The sequence below is a fragment of the Artibeus jamaicensis genome, unplaced genomic scaffold (assembly GCF_021234435.1).
Source record: "Artibeus jamaicensis isolate MK-2021 breed Jamaican fruit bat unplaced genomic scaffold, CSHL_Jam_final contig_387, whole genome shotgun sequence".
Classification (NCBI taxonomy): Eukaryota; Metazoa; Chordata; class Mammalia; order Chiroptera; family Phyllostomidae; genus Artibeus; species Artibeus jamaicensis.
Window position 1 is genome coordinate 29,220,734 of NW_026521812.1, and position 13,497 is coordinate 29,234,230.

At 31.9% G+C, this 13,497-nt stretch overlaps 1 protein-coding gene and 1 non-coding gene across 3 annotated transcripts in view; one reads left to right on the forward strand and one right to left on the reverse strand.

Moving 5' to 3' along the window:
• The window catches only part of ASCC3 (activating signal cointegrator 1 complex subunit 3), a 301,569-nt gene that overhangs the window by 167,859 nt on the left and 120,213 nt on the right, over positions 1-13,497 (forward strand). For both annotated transcript variants that reach the window (XM_053664954.1, XM_053664955.1), the window contains exons 17-21: positions 2,958-3,077; positions 5,632-5,796; positions 7,220-7,306; positions 8,161-8,337; positions 11,360-11,585. In XM_053664954.1, coding sequence (XP_053520929.1) covers positions 2,958-3,077; positions 5,632-5,796; positions 7,220-7,306; positions 8,161-8,337; positions 11,360-11,585 — 775 coding nt within the window. The remainder of the gene's footprint in view (positions 1-2,957; positions 3,078-5,631; positions 5,797-7,219; positions 7,307-8,160; positions 8,338-11,359; positions 11,586-13,497) is intronic.
• On the reverse strand, positions 9,044-9,147 carry LOC119042009 (small nucleolar RNA U13). The gene has a single exon (XR_005081146.2). It is a non-coding gene; the product is annotated as a small nucleolar RNA U13 (small nucleolar RNA).

Sequence of the window (13,497 nt, forward strand, 5' to 3'; positions counted from 1 at the left end):
TAAATGTTTTTTCATATATATATAAAAACTCCTTTAGCAGGAGTGGTGATTATATTTGCTTATTTAATTTTATATGATTTCAACTAATTTAAAAAATTTACAAATAAGCAGTTAAGATAACTTTAAAGACTAAAGTTTAAATATATAAATTAGATATAAAGTGATACTTTGAGTCTTACCTTTAAATTACCAAATCTGAGATTTTTTTTTTCTCTTAACAGACCTTAAAGCTCTATTATGCTATATACTAATAGCATTTTTGTAAGTTTCACGTTTGGTGTTCTTCTTTAAAGGAATTTTTGAGTACATATTATGTGCTAGGCACTATAGTAGTGGCACTATAGTAGTGTTATCTTAATTTGTTATATGTGTCTCATCTACAAGATCAGGGAACTTTTTGAGATGATGGACCATGTTCTATTTGTTACCGCGTCCGTTGTGCTTTATGTAGTAAGTCTTGTACTGAATTACTATGGAATTACTGAGATGAATGGATAAATTTCAAAGAAATACTGTGCAAAATACTTATTTTATAAAAGAGTCCTATACTAAGTAGCCACTAGGTGACAGCAAATATTTATAGGTAAACTTTAATATTTGATACTAGGTGACATTCTAGGATTAATCTCAAAATGTGATTGACGTACCATCATAAATCTCCATTTATTTTCCTTGGTAGTCTGTTTCTTTTTAATGAACATTTAGAAGGTTGCATTACTTGAACCAGTCTTTGATTCCTACTTTCTCCTTTCTTTTTAATTGTATCATCACTGTCAGTAGATAATTATTAATGTTAACTTATCGTGTCTGATTTTGAAAATGATGAGATTTTTCAAATAAAATTTTCTCCTCTTAGGAGTTGCATGATATTTTAAATTATCTGTAGGTCATAATGGAACTTACACAATTTTGGCTGTCAAATAATAGAATCTTAAATGATGGACACTATTAAACTAGTGACCCTTAACCTAAGCACAGTAGAAAACATTCAACTGTCTTATTTGAAAGTATTTAGGAATTTGCACAAATCCATCATTAGCTTACATTTTAGTTTTTGTTACTCTTCATTTTGTAGCAAATCTGACAGTTCACATTTTAGGAAATGCATATATTTACCTCTGTTATGAATGGTTTAGTTATTTGTAAATATGTTAGTGAAAATTTATTTCTTCCAGCTTTATGGAGATGTAATTGATATACGTATAAGTTTAAGGCATTCAGTGCAATAAATTGATAAGTGTATATGTTTTGAAATGTTTACCACAATGGTTAGTAAATATATCCTTCCCCTCACATAATAATGAATTTTGTTGTTATTAAGAAAACATTAAAGCTCTTCTTTCATAGCAATTTCAGGTACATAATGCAGCATTAACTGTAGTGATTCTGTAAGTCAGAGCCCCAGAATTTATTCTTTTTGTTATTGAAAGTTAGTACATTTGACTATCTCCCCTTTTTCCCCTCCCCCAGCCCCTGGAAGTCACCATTTTGCTCTATTTCAGTGAGTTCTATGTTTTTAGGTTTTATGTATAAGTGAAATCATCTAGTATTTATCTTTCTCTGTCTGACATTTTTTAAGTTAGTGTAAATTGAAAAGTCAGTAGTTACATTTGCATTACCGTTTTTATTTTTGGTCATTTCTCTATTTAATAGCATAATATGATATTATAATCATATATATTCCTGTATCTTATCTTCAACTAACTAAAGATACCTATGCATTCACATATTTATTCCACAAAAGTAGTCATACTGAATTTAAAATTATAATATGGGAATGAAACAAATGTAAATGTTTTTATTTTCTTTAATATTCAATACTAAAATGAGAGGCTCTTTCTTCCCCTTCTAAAATTTAATAATTTAGGTAGGGAACATCTATTCTCCTTTAGTTAAAGTATTGAGAGGTTAAATTAGTTTTTAGCTACAGGTTCAGGAAAAACTATACAGCTATGAAGTTTCACAACTTGGATCAATTTTTAAATTAAAATGAATGCTTTGAGTAAAAGCAGAACAAGCACCTACAGATCCAGTGACTAAGAAAATGTATTTTTAAGAAAACTTTTCATTATCAGTCTATGTTAAGAATATTTACTAACAATTTTATTCTCGTCATTACACAGATCTTACGTATAATTGTCATGTTTTTAAATTAGTCTTTAGTTTTATGAAATTAATGTGTCATACCTACATTAAAATGCTATAGTAAAATTGTATTTTTTACAATATAATTTAATATGTTATTTGTTGGTTATTATAATTCATATGTATAAAAGTCTGGTTTTTTCATAAGTTATTTTAAGTTTCACAATAAAATATTAAAACTATTCCCAATTGTATGATTCCTTAAGTTGTACATATTATTATGCATAAATCCCAATAAAATCTTTGTTATTGTAGAAATGATTTCATTTTTCCATTGAATTTATATTGTATATTTATACTACCCAACCTATAAATGGGTATCGTTAGAGGTAAAAGTTAAGGTTATGCCCTCTGTTGTTTTGGTAATGACAATGCACAAAATCACAATAAAGAAGGATAGACTTAGCAATGTTATGATTATGGTGCATTTACATTTAAATTTTTAGTAGTGTGATCACATAAAATGAAACCAAAAGAAAGAAGGAAGCAAGAAGAAAAATAAATACCAAAATGTTTTTAATGCTATACAGAATTAAACCCCATGCATGGAAAAATAATCAAATGCCATAATATTGAGAAAGTTCAGTTTTGGAAAATAGCATTTCTAATGTACTGTTTTCAGTTAAATGAGGCAGAACTGATTTTTAATTAATTGGAGAACTGTAATGTCAGTAATCATGCCATACCTTTTAATTACAGAATAGTGATGATGTGTTTTACAAACTTAATTTTGGACAAAATGGGCTTTGATGTAATGTTTATGTTGAACTTTAATGGATTAGTTTAATTTGTGTGATATTTGTGATTTGCAGATTGCTCTGGGAACAGTTACTAATGTGGAAGAAGCAGTGAAGTGGATAAGTTACACTTACCTTTATGTACGGATGAGAGCAAACCCATTAGTATATGGCATCAGTCACAAGGCTTATCAGGTAGAAGACTCATTTGTAGAGAAAAGAAATCTAACCTCCTTTTAAATTCTGTAATCCTTTCATGGTATGAGGATAAACATTTGCTACTCCTGCCTCGTCTGAAAAGTTAGGTGGCTGGAAGAAAAACAAAGAGCTTTAACCTTTTTTAGAAAATACTAAGGAAAATTCATTTTGCCCTCTGCAATTATCCTACTTCATTTATAGTATCTCTTGGATCAGAGATACTATAAATATATCTGAGTAGTAAATTGGTGAGTTGTTATCTTAGTAGCTCGGAGGTTGGGATCAGTTCCTTGCACATAGATGGAGAGTGAGAAGCACATGGGAGCAGCTATTCCTGGGAGCTCGGCAGTTGTGTGGTCCACATGGCTCACAGATCCTGTGAGATCTTGTCTTGTCTTTAGAACTCCGCTTTATACACTGTAAATGCCTCCTAATTACAGATATAATCCAGTTGTTCTCTAATGAAAACATTATTTCACCATCATCATGTGGATAGTCACTTGGGTTAAGTAAAAAATAGCAAAGAAACTGAATTCAGCTTAGAATTACAGTTTTCCTACATTAACTAATGACTGAGTTTTTATTTATATTCTGTTGTGTAACCAAAGCAGTTGCCAATCTTGCTTTTTTTTTTTTTTTAATTCTCTTTTTCCTGTACAGTAGATTTGACCATGGAAAAATTGAAACTTAAGACCTAGGAGGGGAAAAAAAAAGTAGTAGCAGCTACTAGTTCTGAAAGCTGCTAACATGAAATCATTGTTTTTTTACTTACATTAACTGTAATTGGAATTCGACTGCCTTTCTTCTCAGTTAAAACATATGCTATTCTTCAAATGGATATCTTCTTTTACAGCCAGATTATTCTCAGCTATAAAATATAGGTGCATTGTAACCTGTAAGCCTTAAATTTTTTAAAGAATATGATTCTAGCTATTCTAATTACAAATATAGGCTTTGTGAAAATAGTCAGTGGCACTATTAAAATATACTGAAGGGATAAAACAAAACACAACATTTTCACAGAATAAGCCATCTCAGTTCTTGGTACAATATGAACACGTCAGTTGATTTTTAAGTACTAGATTAATATCATAAGTCATTTTTGTATAATTTTCCAGTATAAGAAAATGGAATTTTTTTCTCTTCTGAGATACAGGGTTTTACTGCCTTCACAGTTCAGAGAACCTTACGTTTCTATTTTTTTTTAACTTAAATGTTTTCATTTTACAACTCAGTGTGAATTTGTAACCACAATACACATGAACTAACACATATCATGCAGTTTAACATATTTTTAATGGTTTAGTATTATGTGACTAATAAAATGTTTTCATAAGATGAACTTGACGTATATAGTGCATCACTTGTAGCAAATACTTAAGACTTTGTATTTGCTAATAAGATTCTTGACTCTACCTTACTTCCTTACTGTACTTTTTTAAATCATTTTTCTGATTTTTTAAAGTATACCCTTTAAAGATCATAGCCCACTTTATTGTTCCTGACCAGAGAGTGATCTTTTGGACCTGGCCTGTGGTGTGTGTACATCCATACATCCACACACTTCCTCATATAGTAACAGGAGTATTTGATAGTAAATGTTCTTTCTGCTAGGAAAAAGGCTGATATAATAGCTTCAAAACTATTAAAATTCATTATTACTTTATTTTGCTCTTTGCTTTTATTATTATAGGGAAAAATGGGTTTTCCCATCAGCAGTTATGAAAACTGCCAGAACATAAAACCATACTTTTGAAAGGATAGCTTTTTACTTATTTTTTGTATGCTTTGACACAGGAAAGCATCCTCACTATCATTTCTCCAAATACTGATAAAGTAACAGTATGGTTTGATATTTTAAAATCCCTGTTTATTTAAGTGTGGAAGGGAGAAGACATTTTTTTCTTACAGCTAATTTCTAGTTCTTACAATCTTAAAATTATGACTGGGTGGAGGGAGTAGTGAAGGGAAATGTAGACAACTGTAACTGAACAACAATAAAAATTTTTAAAAAGATAATCATGTAAGAATTTTAGATTGAAAATAATATGCAGGTTGATAATTTTAATGAATTTCTTAACTATATTCTATTCAAACCAAATAAATTTTGGTTTATTTAATAAAATGATTTTAAGGCCCTGGCTGGTGTAGCTCAGTGGATTGAGCACGGGCCTGCGAACCAGACAATCGCGGTTCGATTCCCAGTCAGGGCACATGCCAGGGTTGCAGACAGGTTCCCTGCAGGCCAGTTCCCAGCAGGGGACGCACGAAAGGCAACCATACATTGATGTTTCTCTCCCTCTCTCCTTCCCTTCCCCTCTAAAGATAAATAAATAAAATGAAAAAAATATATAAAAAAAAATAAAAAAATAAAATGATTTTAGTTATATCTTAAATTTATAAATATGTGCTTCTTTAAAAACTGTAATAAAATGATTATTCCAACTAAAACAAAAATTTTAGTTTTCATATATAAGTATATGGAACTCTAAAGAAAAATGGTGATTATCTAAAGAAATATTGAAGTGCTTATATATTTTTTTCTCCGTAGATTGACCCGACATTAGCAAAGCATCGCGAACAGTTGGTCATTGAAGTTGGACGAAAACTAGACAAAGCTAGGATGATTCGTTTTGAGGAGCGAACGGGATATTTTTCCTCTACCGATTTGGGTAGAACAGCCAGCCACTACTATATTAAATACAACACCATTGAGGTATTAAACTGAGTGGCACAAATGCAATAATATCCTTGCTATTAGATGCAGATATTTTCTGAATGTCAAAATATAGGGTTAATGCATGTTGTTAATAGATAAAAAATGCTTTGATCACAATGAATTCAATAACATGTTCAGTAAAGACAAGAAGAAAATAAGATTTTAAATATTCAGGACCCCCTTGCCATCCTGTTCAATAAGTATATTCCAAGCGGTAGGCACTCTGGAGCTGACACAGTTCGCATGTTGACGGGACCTGTGGGATCAATGCCCGAATAATTTTAACTGGGAAGTGATGGCTTAATGATATCATTGTATAAAAACTTGAAAAATAATTGCACTTGAAAAAGTTCTAACACTGACTAAAGAAGAGTTAGAAAAATATTAAAATTCTAAAGGTAATTTTGACTATATAATTGGTACTTTGCTTGTTCCTTTTGACACCATGTTATGTGGGACCAGACCAGGCACCACTATAGTATTTACACTTTAAAGAGTATGTGTATGTCTTTGTGTGTGTTTATAAACATACATGTGTCAGTGCACGGGGATAGTTAACAGTGATTACCTGTGAGGAAAGGACTTAAGTTCAAAAAGAGGGGGATGGGTTAAGATGAACTTTTACTTTTTATTCTTAGAGAAAGTTTATTTTTTTCTTATATTCACTTTTGTATTTAAAATCATTTTTAAGTCACAGTGTTAATAAAAATCACGGAAGTGAAATTGCCTCATAAATATGAAAACCTAGGCCTATATGAAATCTAAGTTTTGTACTTATTTAACATGTGCTTATGCATATAACGTCCACCCATTTTCTTCACTGAGTAACCTTTCCCATTAGTCCACCTGGTAGTCTGTAGGAACCAAACTCCATCCGAAACCTGTTTGGAGCTCTCTTTCAGAAATTCGGGCCTTTCTTCAGCCTTGTTTTTATTCTATATGGCCCTTTACTGATTTTTTTCTTCCCATTTACCTGAATTTCTATGTGCCTTCACTAGTAATATTGCAGTATCACCACCAAAATCTTCAGGTTACATATTTTTAGTTATTCCTCTCTAAATTTTATAAGATACATGGTCAACATAAATTTGGTGAATGGTAGATTTCCATATGTCTATGCTAAATTAAGCCAAGATCATAATTTTATGCCAGACATTTTTTTAGATATCTAATGTAGGTTTTAACTGATTGATTGCCCTTTTTGTTTATAAAGATGTTCTCTAGCTAATTATATTTTAGGAATACTTTTTCATCTCCAATAAATAAGCAGAGATTTGGAATGGTATGCCACATACATCATAACTCTGCATTGTCAAGATTCAAATGTTCTTTAGGAATATGTGATTTACAGTCACATTTTTAATTTAATATATTTTATTGGACCTTCTATTTTAATCAAATATAACACTTACCTTGTTAGACCTTCAATGAACTCTTTGATGCTCACAAAACAGAAAGTGATATCCTTGCTATAGTCTCCAAAGCTGAAGAATTTGAGCAAATCAAGGTAAGATTACTTGAAGCTTGAATCAAATACATGTAACATATGTATTCATTCATTCATAAAATGAATCAGATCAGTAATTGTCATTCCTGATGCTCTGTAGCTGTATAACACTTCACATTTGCAGTACCAGCAAAGTTCTTCCATTTATCAACAATGTCCATTATCCTATATTATGATATTATGTCATACCTGACATCATTCTTTGCTCTCTCCTGCAAATCAAATACAATTTAAGTAGGTTTTCAAATAAGGAAATTGCCAGGGAATATAGTAAGTATGTAGATTTTGGTTTATTTGCAATATAAAGTTTACTAAAAAATATAAGGACGTGCGTGATTCAGACTTAGATCTGAATATTTCTGAACCCATATTATAATTTAATCTTATTAACAGTGAAAACTTTAATACTTTGAATCATAGTACTTCACAGCTTTAAGCTATGAATGTGTTATACCATATAAAAATATATGACTCTAATGAATGCATTTGAAGATAATTCAAGTTTGCCCTAATCCATTTGGGCAGAGGTTTTACTCTGGTCAAATAAAATATGAAATCTCATCAGTCAAAGGATAGTGAGGTCAGAGGATTTAATTTTTGTGTCATATCAAATTTTTATATGTCAATGGCAACTTTAATATTGGTGATGAATAATAAAATGCAATTGTGTCGAACTGAAGATAATTTCTTATTTTGTTACTAACTACCTGTGAAAACAGTTACTGTTATTTTAGCATACAGAGGGAAATACAAATGGAAAGTATTTTTAAAATCTTGCAATGCGGTTTTATTTCAATATGAAATACTTCAATAAATCAGCCCAAATAATCTTATAAAAACACTGATTCTTCTAGGTCAGAGAAGAGGAAATAGAGGAGTTAGAAGCCTTATTAAGCAATTTCTGTGAACTCTCAGCTCCTGGAGGTGTAGAGAACAGTTACGGGAAAATAAATATCCTGCTTCAAACTTACATCAGCAGAGGCGAGATGGACAGTTTCTCCCTTATATCAGATTCTGCATATGTTGCACAGGTAAGAATATTTCTCCCCATTTCTTCTCTCCCCTTTACTTTTAGACACTCAGGGAATGAATTCATGCTATACCGTGAGTGTGTGGCATGATGACATGCTACCAAATTGCTATTTTTATTCTAGAACTTGTTCTATTTAATTTGTACATCTTTTATGCCATCTAAGCTACTAGATTAAGAATGGAGGTTAGAATTTGCTGGTTAGTTTGGCTCTAATATTGCTGCTGTTTTTATTTTAGAGTTTAAAATTATAAATATATGATTTATTTTACTTTAAGTGATAATGTTTACTTACAAAGGGAAATAATACAAGAAATTTTAAGGAAAAAAAGCAAGTAGTGTGGAATCATCGTAGCTTTCCCCAAACATTAGAAAGAGATTTTTTAATCATTAATTAAGGCTTTATAAATATACCACAGACCATATGTTTAGTATAAGTTTCTGGTTTTAAAAAAAAGTCCTTTCTTCTCCACTGTTGATACTTAAAAAATAAGGACTGAAAGAAAATTATTCCCTAAGTTATAACATATTAAATGTATAAATTTAAAAAAAAACTATCATATTAAATGTTGTAATATTTATGTTTTTATATTTACAACCCATGTGAAGTAGAGTTGTTTTGGGGGTTTTTTGCATTATTTAGCTTTCAAATTAGAGGTTTTCTTTGCAGAGATAAGTTTTTTTATTTCTTTTTTTTTTAAATTTTATGTCACACGGATAATGTGCCCATGTCTTCACAAGGTTTGTGAGAGGCACATGTCACACAAGAGCGTGAACACCCAGTCATCACGCTTATGAAGTACAAAAGGATCTTAAAAAAATTCTTCAGTTTAAGGAGAATACCATTTTCATTTTTACTGAGTAATGTCTATTTTAAGTTAAGGAGAAATAAAAGCTTCATCTGCATATCTTATATTTGTAATTTTGTTCAAAGACTTAATATAGAAAAAGTATTTTTGTATTACTGAGTAATGCTTTGATACAACTATGAACATGAAATATTTACAAACATGAAACAAGATGTATTGGCAAACAATTTGAATGAATTCAGTAACATAACCAAGACACCAGGTGACATGGAAACTTTTTTTGTATCTTGGATAAGATGTTCTGCCATAGAAAAATGTCATATATTCTCTAAAGCCCATAGCTTTATAGGAATCATTGTTTCTAACTTCTTTTGTTTATTTGTTTTTATTAATGTTTCTTTTTTAATGATTTTGTATTAAAATAGTTAATGACTTACCTAAAATGAAAAGCTTTACTAGGTTTTAGATGAAAAATCTGCCCACATTTCTGCCTGTTTCAAAATTATGAAGATATTATCAGAGACCGATATATAAATTGCTTTACAATATAATATTTACTGTTTCTGCCCTGGCTGGTATGGCTCAGTGGATTAATTGCCAGCCTGCAAACCAAAGGGTCACTGGTTCAATTCCTAGTCAGGGAACATGCCTGGGTTGTGGGCCAAGTCCCCAGTAGGGGGCGTGCAGGAGGCAACCACACATTGATGTTTCTCTCCCTCTATTTCTCCTTCCCTTCCCCTCTCTCTAAAAATAAATAAATAAAATCTTTAAAAAAATAAACTGAGATTTAGTCCTCTAAGCTGTACATATCTCAGAGACTTGGATCATTATTTCCATGCAATTTTTATCATTCCAAATAAAATGTCTTATTTGTATACTGTCACCTAGGATTTCTCTTTCTTTCTCTTGGAGCTTTGTGGAAACAACTGTGGGTTCTGAAATAAAAACACAGTGGGAAAATTAGCCCAGCAGTTTTTACAAGAGCAATGGGAATGGTTATAAGAGACTTATTTCATAGACATAATAATCAAAATGTTCATTTTATTTATCATTCTCTGGGCCTAGTAAGAGCCATCTTATTATTATCAATGGATATCAGAATTGTCCTCATAGTTCTAAATACCATATCTTTTCTTACATTTCTAACACTGAAAAAAATAGTTGATATGTCAAAAGATAAATACACATTTCATACAAAATGTAAAACTACAGTACCTAACTCTTACTATCATAATTTCAAGCTGGGTCATCTACTTGCTATTTAAAATCTTTACTCTTTTTCATCTCTTTTTATCATTTTGACCATATTTAACATTCGTTATTTTCAAATACAAATATCATTAGATATTATAAAGTATTTCCAAGTTCATGATTTTAAAAACAATCTTCAATGTTAATGATAGAGGAAAGGAGACAAAACAAATGGAAACTAACTGTACAGATGGGAAAAATGTCTTCAATCATTATGAGTTTCTATGTATCTATTAGTGAAATTATTTTCAGACCACTGAATTTAGAATCTTGGAGTTAAGTTTGCAATTGTTTAGATCTGGCTTTGAATAGATAGATACTCTGATTCCAGCTATGTGACCTTGGTCAAATTATTAACCTCACCAAGCTTTAGTATCTTTATCTATAAAATTATAATATTAGGACCAATCAAATGCAACTGTTACAAAGACTAAACAGATAGTGTATATATAAAGCAGTTAACATACTGATTAGTTTATAGGAAGTCATTAACATGGATAGCTGCATTTATCAGTATTTCCTTTGTCGCCCTTCTCTCACCAGTTGTCCTCCCTGGCTGTATCCCAGAGTCTTCCTTGTTTCTCTAAGTAGCCTTGTAAATTTAATCACATCACTGTACTAGGCTGTTATATTCCAGGTGGCCTCAACAGCACCCTAAATACATCGCATGCCTTTTGTCTCTTCCTGCTTTATTCCTGTTCAGAGCGTATTGGTTGGAGCTTCCTAAGAACTTGGAAATAAGGCCATCCTCTGAAAGTTAAACAGGATAACATCCACATACAAATGAAGAAACCAGTTATTCTTATATGGAAATAATAAAGATAATCAGGTGTATATGAGGTGTATATGTTGCCCACAATTAAAGGATGCACCTTGACGTACCTCTTTTGAAAATGAGTCTGAATAATGTATTGTTTAAAAGCCCATGTTACCAAACCACCAATCTCCCCTTTTATTTTTCAGAATGCAGCTAGAATTGTCCGTGCTCTCTTTGAAATCGCTCTGAGGAAACGTTGGCCTGCCATGACCTACAGGCTCCTGAATCTTAGTAAAGTCATCGACAAGAGGCTCTGGGGGTGGGCTAGTCCTTTGAGACAGTTTTCAGTCTTACCCCCACACATTCTAACAAGATTAGAAGAGAAAAATCTTACTGTGGATAAGCTGAAAGACATGAGGAAAGATGAAATAGGTAAGAAGGAAGCAAAAATGTTTTAATGTGTTGTTCTGTGCACATAAAATATTTTACTAGATATAAAATAAAGTAGTGTGAATTTTCACATACGTCTATTCAGTAAATGTAAAACACACGGCGAGGAACAAAGCAAAAGCAGTAGAGGAGAGTAACACATTTAGCATCTGGTACAATTTGGGTGGGGGTTCACACAGCCGGAATTCTGGGTTTGCAGTGGGCATCTGTCCTGTCAAACTGAGGCCTCCTGAGTACTGAGTGCCTCACGTGTGTCCTGGTATTTAGTACCTCCTTGGTTCTTCCCTCCTTTTTACCTCAGTTCTCAAAAATATGGTCTACCTACCAACATCTGACATGTCGCACTCACTTATTCATGTGGAACGCAGGTGAGCTCCACCCATCTCACCTGCTTTCTTTTTCTTTTGTTTTATTTTTTTACTTTTAATCTTTATTGTATTTTTTTACGTTACCTCTTGGTCCCCTTCTGCTTCCCTCCCCCCAGCAGTCACCACACTGTTGTCCATGCCCATGAGCAGCCCAAATGTCCATCGGTCGATAAGTGAATAAAACAATACTGGAACATTTACACAACCGAGTTCTACTCATCCATAAAAAAAAGAAGAAAATTTTACCCTGTGCGACAGTATGAATGGATCTGGAGAACATTGTGCTAAGTGAAATAAGCCAGTGAGAGAAAGACAAATACCATATGATTTCACTCATACATGGACTCTAATGAACAAACTGAACTAAACAGAAAAATGGGGACAGACTCATAGATGGAGAGCAGGGTGACAGCTGGGGGTCGGTGGCCAGGGGGTGAATTTAAGGGGATGGAGCGCTTCCGTATGAATTTTTTTCATTTACCTAAATTCTAATAGAAGTCCTTCCAAATTTTATGATGTCACTCAAAAGAATGAACAGTTACATGGAATTTAAGTTATCAACTGGAATTTAATTTGTAAAATACTTCTTTACATTCCATGTAAAACAAAAGTAATTTGTTTTACATACAGACTTGCAGCTGTAAATGATGATAATTAGTTAACAAGGTTTTTCACATAATATTGAAAAATTATTCCTACATACATTTCCATGTATTTTAATGTTTAATTAGACAAACATAATGCTTTGACTAGGTAATATTTCAGATTCTAAATAAGTAGCTACTATTCATTTAGGGAGTCAGGCTGAAGAAAAATAAGAGGGAGGATTGCTACTGGCAAAATGTCCAAAGATGCGAAGGCTGAGATAGTCATCTCACTTGTAGTAAGAAGAGTATGTCTAAGACAGAAGTACCAATATGAGTAAAGAGAAATTAAGGATATTAACTACACAAGAAGAGAATATTATTCACATTGGGGTAACATATAACATTCTTTTTGGAATTGTACCATTTCTTTTTTTTACATTGTTCGGTTACAGTTGTCCCCATTTCCCCCCCCCACTTCCCTCTCCTACCCCATTGAACCCCCGCTCCCAAAGACAATCCCCACCCCATTGTCTTTGTCCATGGGTCTTTTGTACATGTTCTTGGACTTGACTTATAAATGTTACAAAGACTGCCTTATCAAAATAAGGAGGAATGCTTTAATTTCAAATCTGGATTAATACAAAACATTTGATTTATTCACAGATGCTCTTTAAAAAATTATATTATGAAGAGCTAAGACATATAAGAAATATTGATACTATAAACTAATACAAAAGAATACTGAATGTAAATTGTAATTAAAAAAGAAAATGTTTTATGTATATATATATTACATACATATATATACACATACACATGTACTATTCTCTTTTAGTTACTTGGGCTAGCATAGGAAAATGTTTATAGTAAGTCACATTTATTTGTGACTCCCCAACCCACCCTGGACCTCACATACATATCTGTATTTTAGAATCTGAT